The 20,361-nt window shown below is 41.0% G+C and overlaps 1 protein-coding gene across 1 annotated transcript in view; it reads left to right on the forward strand.

The window, feature by feature from the left end:
• SKAP2 (src kinase associated phosphoprotein 2) overlaps positions 1–20,361 on the forward strand; it is a 172,805-nt gene that overhangs the window by 15,631 nt on the left and 136,813 nt on the right. Inside the window, exons 2-3 of the mRNA XM_075271460.1 lie at positions 8,735–8,840; positions 15,300–15,325. Coding sequence (XP_075127561.1) covers positions 8,735–8,840; positions 15,300–15,325 — 132 coding nt within the window. The remainder of the gene's footprint in view (positions 1–8,734; positions 8,841–15,299; positions 15,326–20,361) is intronic.

Consider the following 20,361-nt stretch of genomic DNA (forward strand, 5'->3'; position numbering starts at 1 on the left):
TTTGCTGTCTGACCTGCCAAGTATTAATAGCTTTCATAGCTTCTTATTGTAACCTGTGGTTAAGATTTTGTTGCTGAACTGATAGATTTGTTATAAGACACTTTTCGCTATTTAAAGCTCAGCCGGGAAATAATATATTCTGCAGAGGAGTCCAAGTATTATCAGAACAACCGCTATTCCTTAACTGGCCGTGCCTATAGGAGAGCTGGTGCTGCAAGAGTGTTCAACCCTGAGCTGTAGACCCCCCAACTCCACACGTGTGCATGGTCACTACCTTTATGGCTGAACAATGAGTACCATTGCTATGATCATGGGAAAATCCTAATGCTAGCAAATTATGGATTTATGTTGTCCAAGGTCAAATGTTCTTGGCCATACCAGTCAAGTTAGGAACGTTCTCTGTAGTAGAGCAGATTAGGAATGTAAAAATGGAGCAAATGAAAGTTCTCCACTGAGCCAGTCATGTCTACCAAGAGGACATATCAATAAAACTTGGGTAGAGGGACTATAAAGGACTTCTGTCTTACGCCATGATATCTGAAGAACACAAAAGACCCTTGTTTAAGGGAGCGATCGGTTCTTTAAAGTCATCTTTGTGAGTAATGTGGTTATGACCTACTGTGTCATACCACAAATAAAGGGTATAGCAAGATCTATTGCTGTCGGCCTGAATAGGAGTGAAATTACCTTATGTATGGTGTAATAATTACAATATGTCCAAATCGGATGGCGTAATATATCAGCACATACAGACTGTACAGTTCTCTACATTGGTGAACCATTGAGCTTCCATACTGAGCCCATTGTAGGCTACTGAAAAATATTAATAGTACGGGCTGCTGGAAGTACACAGGGCTTCTGCCCTCAAGTGACAAACAGGCACCGAAAGACCCCGACCTTGGTGTGTTTTCTACTCTGTGAAACTTAGAGTTCACTGACCCTAGTGCATATGGGAAACAGTTAAGAGTGTGTAGGGGTCGTTGGGTGCATGACAATGGGGTCCGGTATAAGGTCACTACATATGCTACCCTTACTATAGATACATTCTGAAAACTCCCTGCTTTTCAAGAGCCATAACTTTTTTATTTTTTCGTTCACAGAGCCGTATGAGAACTTAATTTTTGTGAGACAAATTGTACTTTGTAATGGTACCATTTAATATCCCGTGCAATGTACTGTGAAGCCGGAAAAAAATTCAGAATGGGTTGGATTGGGAAAAAAACTGAGTGTAATTTGTTATGGGCTTCATTTTTTACGGTGTTCATTGACATGTTACCTGTATTCTAAGAGTAGGCAGGTACATTTCAGCAGGTACCAAATTTATATAGTTTTTGGAGTCGCCATATTCTGACATCCATAACATTTTTATATCACCGTTTATGGGTGTTTTCTTTGCAGGGCCAAATATATTTTTTATTTATACCATTTTGGGCAATGTTTGATGTTTCGGTTGTTTTTTATTCTAATTTTTATGGGAGGCGAAAAGGAGAAAAAACATCAGTTTGGCTTTTGTGATTTTTTTTTTTCCCCCACAACTGGGCGTTTTTGAGGTTGGTCATAGACCAGCCTTTATTGGGTACCCGGCTGTCATAGGAACAGGGCGGTTGTAGCCATTTCGCAAAATGTGGGGCTCATGGGCACTTTTTTTTTTTTTTTTGGGGGGGGGCATTACACAAAGCAATGCCTGCGATTAGGGTAAACTGAATATAGTTGTCTATTGTCTTTTTGACTTGTATTATATTGGCTCGGTATGACGTATTGTATTAGGTCGAGTAAACTAGAAATTCATGAAAAAGTGATTAGAAGACAACGCTACAATATTTGTCATTCTGCAGGATCTTCTATGGCACAATCCGTAAAAACCTTGCAGAGCACACAAGTATTAATTTCCTCTTAATCTCTTCCATTTTCCCCCTGACATACTGGATGATTATGACCATGTAACTTCTGCTGGTGTAAAAGGCTGTAACTTATCTAAGAACAACTAAATCTCAAGGATGTAATAATGTAAAGAGGACAATACTTCATTTTCACTTCCATTTCAGGTTTTAGACTAAGTACCGCAATGCTTTTCATTTACTATTCGCTACATTATTGGTGGTTTCCTTTTACAGTATGTGTTAGGACTCTGTCCATGTACAAGAGCAGCTTCAATAATGTGTTACTGTAACTAACCTGTGATGACAGTCGCCATATAGCAGTAATTTGTCCTCTAAATGTGCCGCGGTCTTTCATTACTCCCTATTTCTACCTTTTTCCTGCTGTGATCAATCACTTCAAAACTTCCAGCAAAGCGCTCCAGCAGCAAAGTAGTAAAGCACTGCAACCGGTAGAATTTGTCACCGTCCTGGAGGCAGCGGCTGAGGACACAATATACAACAGCAATGGACAATGAAGAAGAAAAAGGAACAACATGTCTTCTAAATATGCAGTTATGCCTCCATAGTCAGGGGAATTTCTTAAATGCATTAAGTTTTTTACCTTTGTATCTCCATCTGTTGCTCCAACTTATCATTTGTGTCTGCAGCTTCTATGCAGACCTATGAATCCCCATGGCAACAGACTCTAATAAAACCTTTGTAGTCTGATCCTCCAGCGATACTCTGTTCCCTAACCAAGTGTATGTTAAGCTGGCTATAGATAAATGTTGTCTGGACCTGCCATTGTTAGTAGGACCAGTCAACCAACTCCAATATTTATGATGGAGGGGGTGTCTCAACTCTCCCACATTGGCAGATGAAAGTGAAAATGAGGTCATGTGTATTGATTTTCAACATGCTTAATACTTTTGTTTTGGGGGAGGTTAGCCACCACATGATTTTGGCTGCTGCATACTCCCCTCATAATATTTTGCAAGATAATGAGCAAACCAATTAGGAGTACCCAAATTGCCAAGGACCATTTCATTTGGGTTTTTCCACAAGAAACATTTCCTACCTATTCACAGCCTATGCCCCACCATACAATATTGGAGGTTCCAGAGCAACCAAACTCAAACAGCCGACCACTGTACTAGGACATCCCGGGTAATCCCATAAACATTGAAACAATGTTGGGCATGCATGCACACTGCCACTCCATTCATACAAGGGACTTAGGGACTTTACGAAGAAAAGGCCAACCCTAGTTGTCTGTAAGTATCCCAAAAAATTGCTAAATTCTTTCTTTCAGTGAGTCCATGAAATGTGTATCGTGACCTTTACTATACAGACACTAATGGGGATTCATCAAGACTGGCATTCCTCTGCTGATGGTGTGCCCCGCTCTGAAATCTATTCCATCTCATAACTGGCATCATTTAGGGCAGTAAATGGGTGTAAATTATCACAAATACTACAGGCACTGTGGCGCCAACCATGCTTCACCCCCAGGGGTGAACCTGGGCTTTCTGCCGCCTGAAGCGGGGTCAGAAAGCCTCCCCCCCGGAGGAGGGGCGAAGCTGAGGGGGCGGGTCACAAGAAAGGGGGTGGGGCCAAGTGGAAGGGGGCGGGGTCGAGTGGAAAGGAGGTGTGGCCGAGCGGAGCGAGCGGTGTTCGCAGGCAGAGAGCAGGCAGGGAGAGGACCTGCTCTCTGCCTGAGTGTGAGGGGCAGCCGCTGGAGCAGCGCTGCATCCAGCAGAGCCGCCCCAATACACCGCTCGCTTCCCATGTCGGGCTGCAGAAACGGTGACGCTAAGCCAGTCCAGGACAGCTTGTCCTGGACTGGCTTAGGTCAGCAAAAATGCCGCCCTCCTGAGGCCTTGGCATAGCGCCGCCTGAAGCGGTCGCTTCAGGTCACCTCATGGGAGGTGCGGCGCTGTTCACCCCCTAGTGAATCTCCTTTCATAAAAATAGAAAGGGCTGTGTCAAAGAGAAAAAAGTTGCATTTTTTTTGTTCAAAACCCCTACAAAAAATAAAGATTGCAACTCTATAACGCCTTCGACGCCAGCAAATTATCTCTCCTACCATTGGCATAAATAAAGTCTTGTGGGCCCGGTGTAATCATTTGTCCATGGCCCCTTACTTCGTCCCTACCACGAATTCTTGATTGTGATGGTTATGGGTGCTAAAGAGTTTAATCCACCTTAGTGTGGTTAGTGTAATCTGTGGGTCTCCTTGGCTTAAGGAACCCATAGAAGTCAATGGGAGGCTTTTTTTATCAGCGCTGAAATTCCACACCAAATTCCTCACCATTTTTCTCCATGTGAATGGACTCTAAGGCTGAACCTCCCGAAAAATAAGCAAAATGAATTTTTCTTGGTTCACCTATGTCTACCTGAAAGTCAAATTCCAGCCCATTAAAAGGCTACCCTTCATGTGTAAGGTTATTAGCCAAACCTTCCTTCTAACGGTGAGCGACTTTTCCAGTACACGCACAACATTTTCATGACGCGCGACACATTGATACATGTGCCCCATTGTGTTTATCTATAATTTGCGGCCATTTACAGTATAATCAGCCGTTTTCAGGCCGAATTCCTGGAGGCCTCACACTCCACCTATAAAATTCCCACCTGCGAGTATTCATCACTATATAAGCATGTACATTAGGCATAAGCAGTTTATCACAGCGGTTAAGATTGTCTAAGGTGATCATCCTATTTCATTCTAAAGCCTTTTCCTCTGCTCTATTTTACCCAAGTGCTTGTGGTACATTTTATCTCTATTTTCACAAATCATTTCTCTCTGTAATTGACACTAAGTAATTTGTAAATGGTATGTTATCACTTATCTGTGCCGCCATCCCTCTACGCTTCTATTAACCGTTCCTTTAAGTATTGCAGTACGTTCTCTCTCTGGAGAGAGCTCCAAGGCAGTCGAGATTGTTAATGTAAACAGTAGCTAAACAAATATTGCTATCTATTTTCGGAAGGAATGTCGTGTTAACATTTTTGATACTTTTTTTCTTATCTTGGCTAGACTTTCCTGGTGAACTTGATTCCTGTTCTAGTTTTCCTGCAGATCTTTCTGACATATATTGTGAAGGGCATGTGGAACTAGTGGGAAATAAACCTGCCGTATATAAACTCGCTCTTACGTTTCAAATTCAGTTTGTTGTTAGGTATAGAGTAGACTGGTTGGTGTAATGCTACAGCTACAGTCTAGAGGAAGTCATTAGGGAAGATATACGAGGGCTGGCTTTGATAACACCAGTCTTCATAATCCCACTGCTAATAATAATACATTTTATTTATATAGTGCCAACATATTCCGCAGCGCTGTACAATTTGTAGGGTTCAAATACAGATAGAAAGATACATTACAAAGAAAGTAATTTCACACAATGGGACTGAGGGCCCTGCTCGCAAGAGCTTACAATCTATAAGGTAGAGGGGGTGACACAAGAGGTAGCAGGGGCGGCATTGCTTATACAGAGGTCAGACACTTTTGTAATATAGGTTACTGTCATTACACAAACATAAAACCTTATGAGCCGTCAACAGTCGTGTCCTTTAAGATGTGGATGGAACTTGGACCTATAAAGTTAGCATGAGATGATATCATATCATGTGGGGAAATGTGGGAGTGGGGACAGAGGAGGGTTAAGGGTTTACGATAGAAATTGTGATAGGCCTGTCTGAAAAGATGTGTCTTTAGTTTGTTCTTGAAGGTGTAGAAGTTGGGAGTTAATCTGATTGTCCAGGGAAGAGCATTCCAGGGAAGTGGTGCAGCTCGGGAGAAGTTTTGTATACGAGCGTGGGAGGTTCTGATAATAGAGGATGTGTGTAGGGCTCCATTTAGTTCATGGGTCCATGTGCAGCCATCAGACTTGATAGTTTGAATGGGCCATGGAAAATGCAATTTAAAATACAATTATTGAAAATGCAATTTAATAAAGTGTTAGTTCAAAGGGTTTTTTTTAATCAGAGAAAACCCCTCTCAAAATGTGGTCTGTGAGATGATCAGGAGATTAGAGAGGCAAACAGCTAGTCAGAGGAAAGGTAGCATTACATGGTGACCACTCAAATGGCTGAAAAACAACTAGAATGGAAGCCGCTTGTACGGAGCAGCCGCCTTTTCTGGATCATGAGGGGGAATCCTGGTCTGTGGTGTTCATATGTCATAATAAGGGCATATAGTTTCAGCAGCCAGGCTATCATGTAATGTAATGTATACTATATTTAATGTAATGTATATTCCATGTAATACTTGTGTATTTTATAATATATTCATAGAACAGTGTAGCTACAGAATATAATGCATAGCCAGTGAAAGGCTCTGTATATGGCAATACATACATAAATACGGCCATACATACAAACATATCAGATGTTATAGCCATTACAGCCGTTGTAACAGCACATTTGTGCTGACTTGAATTTCACTTGTGAAGATTGTTCGCTCACTGAAATGAAATATTGCATGGAACGTAAAAATAAAAATTGTTACAGCACTTGGAATGCCGACTATGTGACATCAATGTTGCCTGGAGAATCGGCACTGGTTTCCTAAAAGCCTTCTTAACCATTAAATGTCATTTATCATGGATGTCAAATGTTGTAGGAATTTACTGAGAGTTGTGATAAATGGTGTAGGAGGTTCATTGTAGTGGTAAAGAAGATGAAGCTCATACTCGGCCCACAATACCAGTCCTGTCTTTGGAAGATTTCTATTTCTCCCTGTGTTTGCTAAAATCAATGCAACAGCAAATACAGCAGTGTAATAGTCATATAAGGAACAAAGTTTCTGCCATTTATTTTTTATGCTGGGAATAACTTTGTAGACCTATGTATTACTATATGTGGAGGGATGCTGGGCTGACTCTGCGCTAATCCGTGATCTGACATGGAGGATTCAGTGCATTTAAGTTTTAGGGCATAGTACAAAACCCCTGACCTGCACTGTCAATGCCTCGGACTCTTCACTAGCTACCCAGTGGTACCTACATGTGTCAGTCATTTCTTCACCTATATCTTTCTATCTCCACCAGCTGTTACATCACCACACCCTGACATATACATGAGGCCTATGGTCTACTTTTACATTACAAAAACTTAACAATACCGTTACAATACATACAGTACTAAAAGTGATACATATGACTATAATAAAGATACTCACCGTAAGGACACAACATTATCTAGTGCAGCGCAATATAGAATGGTATTCATTGCACTGCAACAACAAAATCATGATAACAAGGTGGTATTTGCACAACAGGGTCATGGCTAACCAATAACAACAACTAGAATGCAACACAGTGCAAAACAGTGGGGTCCAGGCAAAGTCGGTGTCATTTTTCGTCAAACAGTGGTGGGTCCATTTTCAATCTTCCTACAAGAGCTTGCTGAACTATGGAAGGTATGCATTTGAATAGCTTGCATGTAATGCTTTACTTTCCTGCATGTGTAACACAGCTTTAGGTCTGCCCAGGGGTGAACCTAGCTTTTATGCCGCCTAAGGCAGACGACAGGGGAGAGGCGAAGGGGGGCGGAGCGGACAGGGCGGCGTTAGCGGGCAGAGAGCAGGCAGGGAGAGGACCTGCTCTCTGCTTGAGTGTCAGGGGAGGCCGGTGGAGCAGCGCTGCGTCCACAGGGCCTCCCCAATCTACCGTTCGCTTCCCGTGCCGGGCTGCCGAGACGGTGACGCTATGCCAGTCCAGGACAGCTTGTCCTGGACTGGCTTAGGTCAACAAAAATGCCTCCCCCCCGGGGGCCCGGCATAGCGCCGCCTGAAGCGGTCGCTTCAGGTCGCCTCATGGGAGGTGCGGTGCTGGGTCTGCCTCATACGAGAGAAGTAAGGAAGTGTAGGCTGGATTTATAAAAGAAGGGGTCATTGTGGCTGTCATGGGGGAGTATGGCAGATACAGGAGAAACCGGGGCATTGTGGTTGTAATAAGACTGATAGAAAGGCTGATATACTGATTATTATTATTATTATTATTATTATTATTATTATTATTATTATTATAGACGGACTGAAAGACTGATGGAAAGGCTGATAGAATGAAAAATGCCAATATCTCTGTAAAAAATAGTGTCCTCTTTAAAGGGAGTCTACTGGCAGTAAACTGATTATAAGCCTAATCTCAGTACCTTGTAGAGGTGATTTAACAGTTTCCAAATGTCTCAGTTACTCAGTTTTCATGTAAATCATAATTGTAATCATATGCAAATGAGGGGAAAAGCTGAATAATATTTAGAAACTGTAGACTCTCCCCTACAAAGTACTGGGATGAGGTTTGTAACCAATTTACTACTGACAGACTCCCTTTACTATTGTATACAGTAAATTATTTGGTCCTATAAACGATAGTTATTATCATTTTATTTATGGGATTATGCTATAAAATCTATGGAGGCTGTCAACACAAAATGCAGTGACATTTAGACAAATATAGAGTATATTCCAATCTCCAAATATTCTGACACACTCGCACATGTTTTTCAGTACTTAGATTGATACATGGCACCCCAAATATAGCAATAAAAACATAGCAGCATACTGTAGAAAGACTCTATTATCAGATTGTGTCTACTGATAAAAGGAAGAGTCATAAAGCTATAGGGGAGGCTGCATATGACATAGTCTAACATACTGTACCTTGAATGAATCTTCTCTTTGAAGACTGAAGCCTATAAGTTACATCTATCACAATAAAACAAGTTTGATTTCCCCAACATGTCTCTCCTCACTAGAGTGGTTTTAGTATTAAACTTTTCAGGTCAGGAGGTGGCTACAAGTGCACCGAAATCAGTAACATTGTTACATTACAGATACAATGTAACACATATCCACTTTCTTTTTCTACTAGAATTGGAAGCCTATCTCTGTGATGTCTTAAAAGGAGAATCCTTATCGAAAAAAGCAAAGGATAAAAAGGATGCCCTTATAAAGAAGATAAAAGACATTAAAGCTAGGTATGTATCGCCAGATATGATATTTTTTAAAACTTCTCATAATAAGCAATTGAATCTGTAAAGCAAGGTTCACTTTTGCATCAAGCCTCCATAGCATACTCTGCTGCAGAATCCACTGAAAATTGGCGGAGAGAAAAGTCTTGCACGTCGGAACATGATGGACCCCATTACAGTCTATGGGGTCCGCAGGTTTGGGTCACCTGGTGGTCTCGAACAATGGAGAGCCCGGCACAAGTATGAACCTAGCCTAAGCAAGATTGCAAGTTTTATAGAATGAACAAAAGATAATTAGATATTATAATATTAGATAGTTTTATAGTCAGATGGCTAGCTAGTATGAATATATTGTTTCAGTAGCCATAGTACATATATGTTGATTAGACCAAGCAATGTTTTTGGATCATGTGCCGTCCTTCCTACTCTTGGATACACTCCCTCCAATGGAGTTCACCAGATTTTTGTTTTTACTTATATAGCACCAGCATATACAGCTCTACTCAGTATCCCAAGTCTGAACTCCCTATGAGTAAGTCTTCGGACCACTAAGCACTGAGCCACCATGTTGTCCAACATGCTAACATACTGAGAGGGGGTCTAAACCCTGTTCGCTTGGGGTGCATACCTTATTTATTAGACACTGTGTTGCTCTGAACTTTGCTTATTACATAGATAACTGGATGGGTAAAAAGATAAAGGTATAGACATATAGATAATAGAATATAGATACATACATAAATAAATAGGTAGATTATATATATATATATATATATATATATATATCTAAAGAGATAGCTAAATAATATCAGATAGATAGTTCCAAACATATAGATACGATCGATAGATAGATAGATAGATAGATAGATAGATAGATGGAAAGGTTAATACATACCATCTAATTCCACGTTTCCTCTCATTTCTAGGGCCGTTTACCATCGTGAACATGGCTCTGAAGATTCTTTCAAACATGATAATGAATTCCAATCATCCATTATCTACATGTCGACATTATCCAATTTGTGACATTATTCATGACACATACAGATCAAATGTGCACACATATTGATTGACCTAATGCAAATTTTACAGTTCTAGCAAAATGGCCAAATATCATTTGTGTAACGTTGTACACATAAGAACTGTCACTTGAACAAACATGTCACTGGGCTTCAGATAAATAAACCCCTCACTACTGCCTGTGTAGTGAGACCTATTCTCTGTATATAGTATATTATATCCAATATATATTGGAGGATATTAGTGATATAGCAAACACAATTGTAGGAGTATATTGGGTGGTTAATCCAAAAAGGTTACTTGGCTTTGACTTAGTATGGACCAATACAATATACAGATATACAGTGGGGCAAAAAAGTATTTAGTCAGTGACCAATAGTGCAAGTTCCACCACTTAAAAAGATGAGAGGCGTCTGTAATTTACATCATAGGTAGACCTCAACTATGAGAGACAAAATGAGAAAACAAATCCAGAAAATCACATTGTCTGATTTTGTAAGAATTTATTTGCAAATTATGGTGGAAAATAAGTATTTGGTCAGTAACAAAATTTCATCTCAATACTTTGTTATATATCCTTTGTTGGCAATGACAGAGGTCAAACGTTTTCTGTAAGTCTTCACAAGGTTGGCACACACTGTTGTTGGTATGTTGGCCCATTCCTCCATGCAGATCTCCTCTAGAGCAGTGATGTGTTGGGGCTGTCACTTGGCAACACGGACTTTCAACTCTCTCCAAAGGTTTTCTATAGGGTTGAGATCTGGAGACTGGCTAGGCCACTCCAGGACCTTGAAATGCTTCTTACAAAGCCACTCCTTCGTTGCCCTGGCGGTGTGCTTTGGATCATTGTCATGTTGAAAGACCCAGCCACGTTTCATCTTCAATGCCCTTGCTGATGGAAGGAGGTTTGCACTCAAAATCTCATGATACATGGCCCCATTCATTCTTTCATGTACCCGGATCAGTTGTTCTGGCCCCTTTGCAGAGAAACAGCCCCAAAGCATGATGTTTCCACTCCCATGCTTTACAGTAGGTATGGTGTTTGATGGATGCAACTCAGTATTCTTTTTCCTCCAAACACGAAAAGTTGTGTTTCTACCAAACAGTTCCAGTTTGGTTTCATCAGACCATAGGACATTCTCCCAATACTCTTCTGGATCATCCAAATGCTCTCTAGCAAACTTCAGACAGGCCCGGACATGTACTGGCTTAAGCAGTGGGACATGTCTGGCACTGCAGGATCTGAGTCCCTGGCGGCGTAGTGTGTTACTGATGGTAGGCTTTGCAACATTGGTCCCAGCTCTCTGCAGTTCATTCACTAGGTCCCCCCGCGTGGTTCTGGGATTTTTGCTCACCGTTCTTGTGATCATTTTGACCCCACGGGGTGAGATTTTGCGTGGAGCCCCAGAGCGAGGGAGATTATCAGTGGTCTTGTATGTCTTCCATTTTCTAATTATTGCTCCCACAGTTGATTTCTTCAATCCAAGCTGGTTGCCTATTGCAGATTCAGTCTTCCCAGCCTGGTGCAGGGCTACAATTTTGTTTCTGGTGTCCTTTGGCAGCTCTTTGGTCTTCACCATAGTGGAGTTTGGAGTCTGACTGTTTGAGGGTGTGCACAGGTGTCTTTTTATAGTGATAACAAGTTTAAACAGGTGCTATTACTACAGGTAATGAGTGGAGGAAAGAGGAGACTCTTAAAGAAGAAGTTACAGGTCTGTGAGAGCCAGAAATCTTGATTGTTTGTAGGTGACCAAATACTTATTTTCCACCATAATTTGCAAATAAGTTCTTACAAAATCAGACAATGTGATTTTCTGGATTTGTTTTCTCATTTTGTCTCTCATAGTTGAGGTCTACCTATGATGTAAATTACAGACGCCTCTCATCTTTTTAAGTGGTGGAACTTGCACTATTGGTGACTGACAAATACTTTTTTGCCCCACTGTATAAGTCATCATATAGGGTTGTCTAAAGAATGTCATAAAAAAATCCCCTACCACTCCAGCTTAGCTACTTTGGTGGTCTCTACTGGTCTTTGTCGATCAGTGTGCAGTGAAGATGACATCCTATGCCTGTGCTTGTGAGGGCGGGTTCACACCTGCGCCCGGTCTCCACTTTGCGTGTTTCCGTCTTCTGCCCGAGAAACTGGACAGGAGTCGGAAACCCAGCAGTCAGTTTTCAAACCAATTCACTTCAATGGGTTTGCAAAGTGTCTACCTGTGAGCGTCTTCTGCCTCTCTGCGGCAAAACCGTTTTTTTTGTAACCAGGCACAAAGTACTGCATGTCCAACTTTGTCTCCGGTTAAATAAAAAATGATTCGTCGCCATGAAGAGGCCGAAGACACTCACAGGTAGACAGTTTGCAAACCCATTCAAGTGAATTAGTTTGAAAACTGACTGCTGGGTTTCCGTCTCCTGTCCAGTTTCTCGGGAAGAAGACGGAAACCTGCAAAGCGGAGACCGGGCACAGGTGTTAACCCGCCCTTAGCATGTATGCCATGTCATTGGTGAGGTCTGTTATAACCACAGCTTGTTTATAAACTTCCCATTCCCTGCTCCATTTACTAAGACTGGTATACGATACGCACACAAGTCTCAAAAGTATATACTGCCTCCATTGTAAGCTCTTGTCGCCATACAGAATAGCAGCGAGAATAATGGTAAAATAAAAGACTTTGCACTTTACAATCACTCGTTGATACGGCTTTTACTGTCGGCATTGGACATATTAATGCATCACTATAAAAAGCTAGACGTCAGTAAAATGTCCTATAAAAGTGTTTGCGATAGTTGTCATGTCTGAATGGCGGCACAGTATCTATATATCTCAGCAGGATCATAAAACAGAATATGATAATATGATAGACGTATATTGTACAATTACTGCCTTTATATGGAGCGCTATGCTTTAACATATAAAGTGTACCTCCGGTTCCAGAAAGCCTGTACATGCCATAGTGACAAGTCAAAGGATTTTACTTGTACTGAGACCCCACAGTCTCTAAAAGAAGAGGGCGAAGTGCTCGGCTCGGGTGTTGGGCCTCTCTGGCTGTCTTCTCTTCTCAGAGACTTGAGTGAAGTGGTTTACAGACTCCCCTACCTGCTATAAGCCCCTGGACAGATAAAAGCGACTCTCTCAAGAGATTAGTAAGGATAACCAAACTCTCGTTCAGCTGCTAGCTACAGTAACAGGCAAAAATTTTAGGCGAGTGTGAAAACATAAGAATGCTTTCAAGTGTTAATAGTTTATTTTTGACTAATAACAAAATGAATTGAATTAACAAAAGAGAAATCTAAATTCAATCAATATTTGGTGTGACCTTTGCCGTTTGGAGGAGGAGTCCTAGAAGTGATGATACGGCCCCCACAGAGCCCTGATCTCACCATCATCCAGTCTGTCATGGATTACATCTAAACACAGAAGGATTGGGGCAATCGTACATCCACAGAAGATCTGGGCTTAGTTCTCTAAGATGTTTGGAACAACCTCCCTGCCGAGTTCTTTCAAAAACTTCCTTCGAGTGTACTTAGAAGAAGTGATGCTGCTTTGAAGGCAAAGGACGGTCATATCAAATATTGATGTGAATTAGATTTCACTTTTATTTATTCACATAATTTTGATTACTGATTTAATTATTCTATTTTTGAAAACTTTCTTACTTTATATAATTTTTCATCACCTGTCTACAACTTTGGCGCAGTACATTATCCTGCCCGAGTCTCCCAAACACAAGGGCATTGTCAAGTCATTGTTTGTTAAATAATGACACGAGAATCAGCCCCAGCAGCCATTTTATTAAAATAACCATTAATAGCATTTTAAAGTTCCAACATAATACAAAACCCAACAATAGCCCGTAGACAAAATAAGTATCTACCCCCTACCCAACTATAAGCAATGACCATGATGACCCAACAAAGGAGGCCCTCGAAGCCCAAAACCTGTTGAAACAAATATATATATCTTCCCCTAGCACCAGGAATATTACCCCTAACCATTACCCACAAGCTCGGGGGCACCAATCTCTTAAAGCTCCTTGGTGCTCATCATCCTTTCCAGTCCACTACAGCATAAACCCATCTAGTACCACCAAATGGCCTGGGGAGTCCAGCCCCTACCGCAGGACCCTCTGCACCAGAAACATTTTCTTACCCCACCAGCTTCGTGGACCCCCCTGCCAAACTACTGTGACATCCAAAACCCCATTAACAATCAAAATAAGGGTGTGTGGGTGGGCGATGATGATCCGGGCACCTCGTCCTGACTGACGCCAAACTTCACGCTCTTTCATTATGTACCCCCCCCACACATCTCCTCCCGTCCCCATCCACTCTACATCAACAGTCAAATTACCCCTCCTGTCCCTCTCCTGTCCTCTCCTGTCCTCCCTGTCATATAGGCCTCCCTTTTAAGACAAAGCCTCTTAATCCGGCCTTTCTTTCAGCTTAATGGAAAGTTAAAGAAGACCTTTCACCTGCTCCACCAACTCCAACTCTTTACATCATTCAACGGGCGCCGCTCCACTGATTCTCGTGCAGTTGGAATTTTATTCTCGCCCCCACTATTCCCAAGCAATCAGTATAGATAGTTTCAGCACAGTTGTGCTGTATGTCAGGCGGACGGTCCCTGATATTCTACTGCGTCCTACATAAGTATCTGAACAAGTGACTGGACCGGATATGTCAGCTGAGACCACGACTGCGGAACTTTTCATTATAATATGATGGCTAAAATACCACCTAATGAATAGTATTGTCTGGACATAGACCAGTGATGTAAATCTCATCTATCTATCTATCTATCTATCTATCTATCTATCTATCTATCTATCCATCATCTATCTATCTATCTATCTATCTATCTATCTATCTATCTATCATCTATCTATAACTCTATCTATCTATCTAAATACTGCATTTCTTTATCTAGTTATTACTCCCCATCTCTTGTGTCTATATATATAATAAATTATGAGGATTTATTGATCTAATATCTGGATATTTGGCTTTCCTTTTAATCTAAATATGTTCTGTCATTTCCCAAAACCTTAATGTGTTCTTGCGCTGATTCTTATTATACTAATTCACATTTACACCATTCAGGCCATTGATAATTGCTAATTTAAAGGCAATAAAATGAGTATAAGTAGAAATTTGGTAATTATATTTGGATAATATGTTTGTTAGAGCTCAGCCAATTTACATAGTGTGGAATGACTGTCTAACACTAAAATGCGTATGAATCCTGACTAATGGCACAAATGACACAGTTAACATCAGTCGGGATGACACCTCCAGGGCGAAAGTTCTGCATTTTATTGCCTACTTACTATAATTATAGCCTGGCATATTATCTCAGATTACATAATGGATTTCTTTTTCTAATTAACAGAACTATGGCCTGATAATATGATTACGCTAACATATATTTTCTTTCTTTTTTAGCTACCCACAGGAATTCCATGATAAAGGTAATGCCAGTGACCTCTCTGTCCCCTACATGCCATACTACAGCAATACACAAATGAAAATTTAGACTTTAGACCAAATATACAGAAACGAGGATCATAGCACACCCTGCTGGTACAGAGTTGTACTGCAGCTGGATATGCTATGGGCTTTTTTTTTTTTTTTTTTTTTTAAGGAACTTCCTTTGCAGAATTGTTAACCATTGACACCCTGGTCCAGTTTCTTCACAGCTGTGTTCAGGTTTATTTATGGCTTATTTATATATGTTTGATAAAATTAGGTCATTGCATAAGGTAGATCCATGCAGTACACATATCTAAACTCTTTGGGGCAGATTTATTATGCCTTGTGTGTCAGTTATCTAAAAAAAAATTGCAGTTTTTTTTCTGTTTGGCCCTCCCCAGACTAGACATGTTATCATTTAGGACAATTTACTGGTTGAATCTCCCCTTTAACTATTTATAGCATTGTATCTTTCTTCTCTTTGAGCCTCCTAGGCATAAGCCGGCTATAAGGAGGCAGAAATTTAAGCAGAAATAATGGATAAGATTTGCAACCAAATCAATATTCCTATTGAAAAAAATGTTAAAAGTGTTATTGTGGACGAACTTATGAAACAAACTTTTTCTTATTTCCTGTCATTGGGACTACTATCAGAGAAGTTTTGGTTGAATTTCTTGTATTTGGAAATTTTTCATTCTACTCAGGTTTCACAAGTTTATACATAAATATCTGTGTACATTCTCATTATAAGTAAGTACATCTTATGCGGTAAGTTTTAGAGATGTCTCGCTCTACAGCACGGTCTTATCAATCTTTCTGAGTATACAGCTCACAGGTTTAATACATTGGTGGCAGCCAGCTTAAAGTATAAAAAAGATTGACTTCCCCATATACTTACCATAACGATTTCTAACTTTCTGAGCACCCCTACAATACATCCATAATGATGCCACATGCAGCAGCCATTGTCAGCTATAGGGCTCATAGTCTAAATTCCTTATCCGTATGTCTTTGCAGCCCAGGAGTAAACTAGAGTACCCCAAGCAAACACAAGGAGAACATACAAACTCCTTGCAAATGTTGGTGGTTGGATTTGAACCCAGATCCCTAGACCACAAGGAAACAGTGCTAACCAGTGAGCCACCATACTGCGTAGAAATGTTATGATATTTCACTGAGATAAAGGGCTGGCCGAAAATTGTCCATATACAACCAATAATAGCCACCACCTTTAATAGACCGAGCACCCCTCCGCATACACATGCTCACGTCTTTCAGTTGAGCGTATGTATTCTGGATGGTGAGTGAGGAGAATATTACTACCAGGCAGCTTATTTCCCCTTAAAACAAAGTATTATGGTAAAGAATATGATAATAAGTCCTCCATAATGGAAAGCAGTGAACTTGCTTTAGCGCCACTTCTTGGAAGGTAACTGCCTATAGATCAATACCTGGTTTTCTAGAAACCTTGTAGCCTGATCTGGGATTAAAGCCAATACGGACAGCTGTTTTGGGGTTATTGCCCTTAATCAGTGTACTGACTGGCTACATGAGGGGTTGTAGATGTGGGTCTGCAGGGCTAAGAAGCCATACACTGCTTCTGAAAAAAAAGCATTGGTCATGTTGAAATGTAACGAGCTTGATAGTGTACAAAGGGTAAGGTATTACCAACAAGCTTGATCCCTCATTTACTTGACTTCATCTATCAAGACATCCCCTTACATATTAGATTGTTGGCCAGTTCTGCTGAAATTGGCAGTTCAAGTGACGTCACTCTTATTTTTGTGGGCACCTTTATGTTGGATGCATGTTGTACATTACCTTCTATAGACGCTGCACCCCTTATAGCGTACATATAGTACCCAAATAATACAATAACACAGTGTGCAAGTAATTATACATGAAAAATTAAAACTACAGAGCAGGAAATGAGGAGGTGCAGAAGGTGAAAGGTGTGTATGGACAAATGATCATACAAATTGGTTTTTAGTCAACATTTCCAGAAGTTTAAAGAGAGGACAACTCAAGGCTTTCACCAGGATTCTTACTTATGGTTATAACATTTCTTTTTATTGCTACACTATCTTTAAGGAAAGCTAAAGTTATAAAGGGCTGAACAGCCTCATATCCTTAGTGTGGACTTGTATTCTATACTGCTACATATACTGTAATTGTAAAGCCTTATGGACAATGAGTAGGTGTGCAATAAACATCCCAGTAGAGGATTTCCTACAAATAGTAAAGTATTGTGTACATGAAATTCTTCTGTAATGAATTTCCTCTTGAGTCACAAAAGATTCTGTTGCAGAATGTTCTCTGGATAATCCATTTAGTATGGGTGCTTCTTCTTTTGCAAGTCTGCCTATCTATCTATCTATCTATCTATCTATCTATCTATCACTTTATTTATCTATCATCTTTCTTTCTTCTATTGTTCTGCCTATAACAATCATTATATTGCTTATGATAGATCTTTTCTATCTTTTCTATACACACACTGTCCAGTTACAATTGGACAATGACTAACTGGTTTAAACAACTTCACAGAACAGTCCAACATAGAACATACTTATATGTGAAGGCCCACCCATGAATGTACACACTACTCAGTTTACATGGAGTGATATATGCTGCTGATAATTTATGCATACTTTCCACTATATTGTAAATGGGATTAGGGAAAATAGAGCCCTTTGTGTGCAAAGTTTTGGGCAAGGCCATATCCTATATCCATGGCCAGCCCCTCTTATGTGAGTCATGTCTCAATCATATGAAATGGGCAAGCAATGTGCTGCTCACGTCCCTTTTTTGAGATGTGACCGGCTCATAAAGTGTCCATTTCACCTGTAAAATTAGAGAGAATCCAGCAGATGTGGGAGCATTCTGCTGGGCATGGTAGATTTACCCATTTTACTTGGAGTCCGGAAGATCACCCCTCTGCATGGGAGTCTCCAGGAGGCGCCGGGTTCACACGGAGTATTGTGGCTCGTCATTTGTTATGTAGACGCCGCGGGAGGATTTGCGTGCCGTATACGCTCCCATTGTTTTCAATGGGAGCCAGTACCATATACGCGGCGCTATTTTGCGGCCGTGATTTTGTGACGGCCGCAAAATAGCGCTGTGTATACGGTATCGGCTCCCATTGAAAACAATGAGAGCGTATACGGCCCGCAAATCCTCCCGCAGCGTCTACGTACCAAATGACGAGCCACAATACTCCATGTGAACCCGGCCTTATGTTGCTTTTATGTTGCTTATGTGGCACCAGAAATGAGCGTGTCTAGGAACGGTCATTCCTGATAACTGTCTTGATTGAAACCTGAGTAAAGAGATCTTAAGACCTACAATTTCCTCATCTGAGTGTCTTACCTAAGAATAGTAAATAAACTTTCCTTCAACTGGGGCAACAACTTTCTAAGGGAGCGTTCACACTACCGTTGGTGTCCGACAGGTAGTGTCCGCTCCTAGTGTCCGCTCAAAATCTGTCACGGACACTAGGAGCGGACACTAGCTGTGTCCGTGACACCTGTCATTTATTTCAATGGGCATCGTATGCGTTCTTTTGCACTCCGTGCCCGTCCTTTCCTGTCCGCAAGTGAAGATGGCCGACTTCTCAAGCGGACAGAGGAACCCTGCATGCAGGGAAGGACGGGCACGGAGTGCAAAAGAACGCACCCGATGCCCATTGAAATAAATGACAGGTGTCACGGACACAGCTAGTGTCCGCTCCTAATGTCCGTGACAGATTTTGAGCGGACACTAGGAGCGGACACTACCTGTCGGACACCGACGGTAGTGTGAACGCCCCCTTAGTAGTCCAAACCTTGTATCTAAAGAATTTTTAGATTTGGAGCTTTGTATCAGAGAAACAAAGCTGTCACTGCATACTTGTCAACTTTCCCTGTATCTCAAGGAGGCTCCCAAAAAAGGGTGGCTACCCAGACTCCTGGAAGAGCCTGCAAATCTCCCGGGCCACTGAGATAGCAGTTACCGTACTTTATATGTGACAGACACTTTCTGTGCTAATGTCTAAAAGTGGGCATGGCACAAGAATGGGGACATGATGATATACAAAATGGCCATGTCCATAACGGGTGTGGTCATGGATATTGTCAACTAAATATTAATAGGTGTACCCTAATGATATATTAAAAAAATTAATCCAAAAAAACATGATGGCAAAAGGTAGAGAATAGAGATGAGCGAGTACTATTCGAAATTCCCGTTTCGAATAGCACGCACCCATAGGAATGAATGGATGCAGTTGGACCGCAGGGGGTTAAGCGGCCGACCGCCAGCAAAGTCGGCATGTCGGCCGTTTCCATTCATTCCTATGGGTGCGTGCTATTTGAAAAGACCGTTTCGAATAGTACTCGCTCATCTCTAGTAGAGAATTATTTTATGTTCCTTTTAGATGCAGATCATTATTAAAAAGTTATTCTAATTTTGGCAAATTACTGACAAGATGAGATTAATTGCTCAAAAATCTTGACCTCCAATATGTTGCTGGTTTCACCGCATTCACATGACCGAATTTTGGTCTTTATGTGCGCTGGATTTACCGTCCTGAACATGATGCGAGAGAGAGACTTCTAGCATAACAGTTGTCTATGCTGCTTGGAGTCCCTACATATTATAGTATGGGATAGTATGACGCTGGAAGACAGAGACACTTAGCAATATATGGCTGAGGTCATCAATGCTCATTTTTTCAGTAATACTGCATTGTGTCAATGTCAATATGATAAAATATTGTGGGGAAGTTAGCTGAGTAGAAGCAGTGGTGCAGACCCAAACAGTCAAGACAGGGACACAAAATATGCAGCAAACTGGAATATTAAAAAACAAAAAAACAGAACAATAAATAAACCTAGACTTCAGGCACAAAATGAGCAAAACAAAATACAGCCTTAACTTCAGGCAAAAACAAAATAAAAAAACCTGCTCGTCTGAGCCACTAGCTAACAGAACGGATAACCTAACTATACGTGTGGCTTACTTCCAACCACACGAACGAAACAAGTGCAATACAGCC

The sequence above is a fragment of the Leptodactylus fuscus genome, chromosome 4 (genome assembly GCF_031893055.1).
Source record: "Leptodactylus fuscus isolate aLepFus1 chromosome 4, aLepFus1.hap2, whole genome shotgun sequence".
NCBI classification, from domain to species: Eukaryota; Metazoa; Chordata; class Amphibia; order Anura; family Leptodactylidae; genus Leptodactylus; species Leptodactylus fuscus.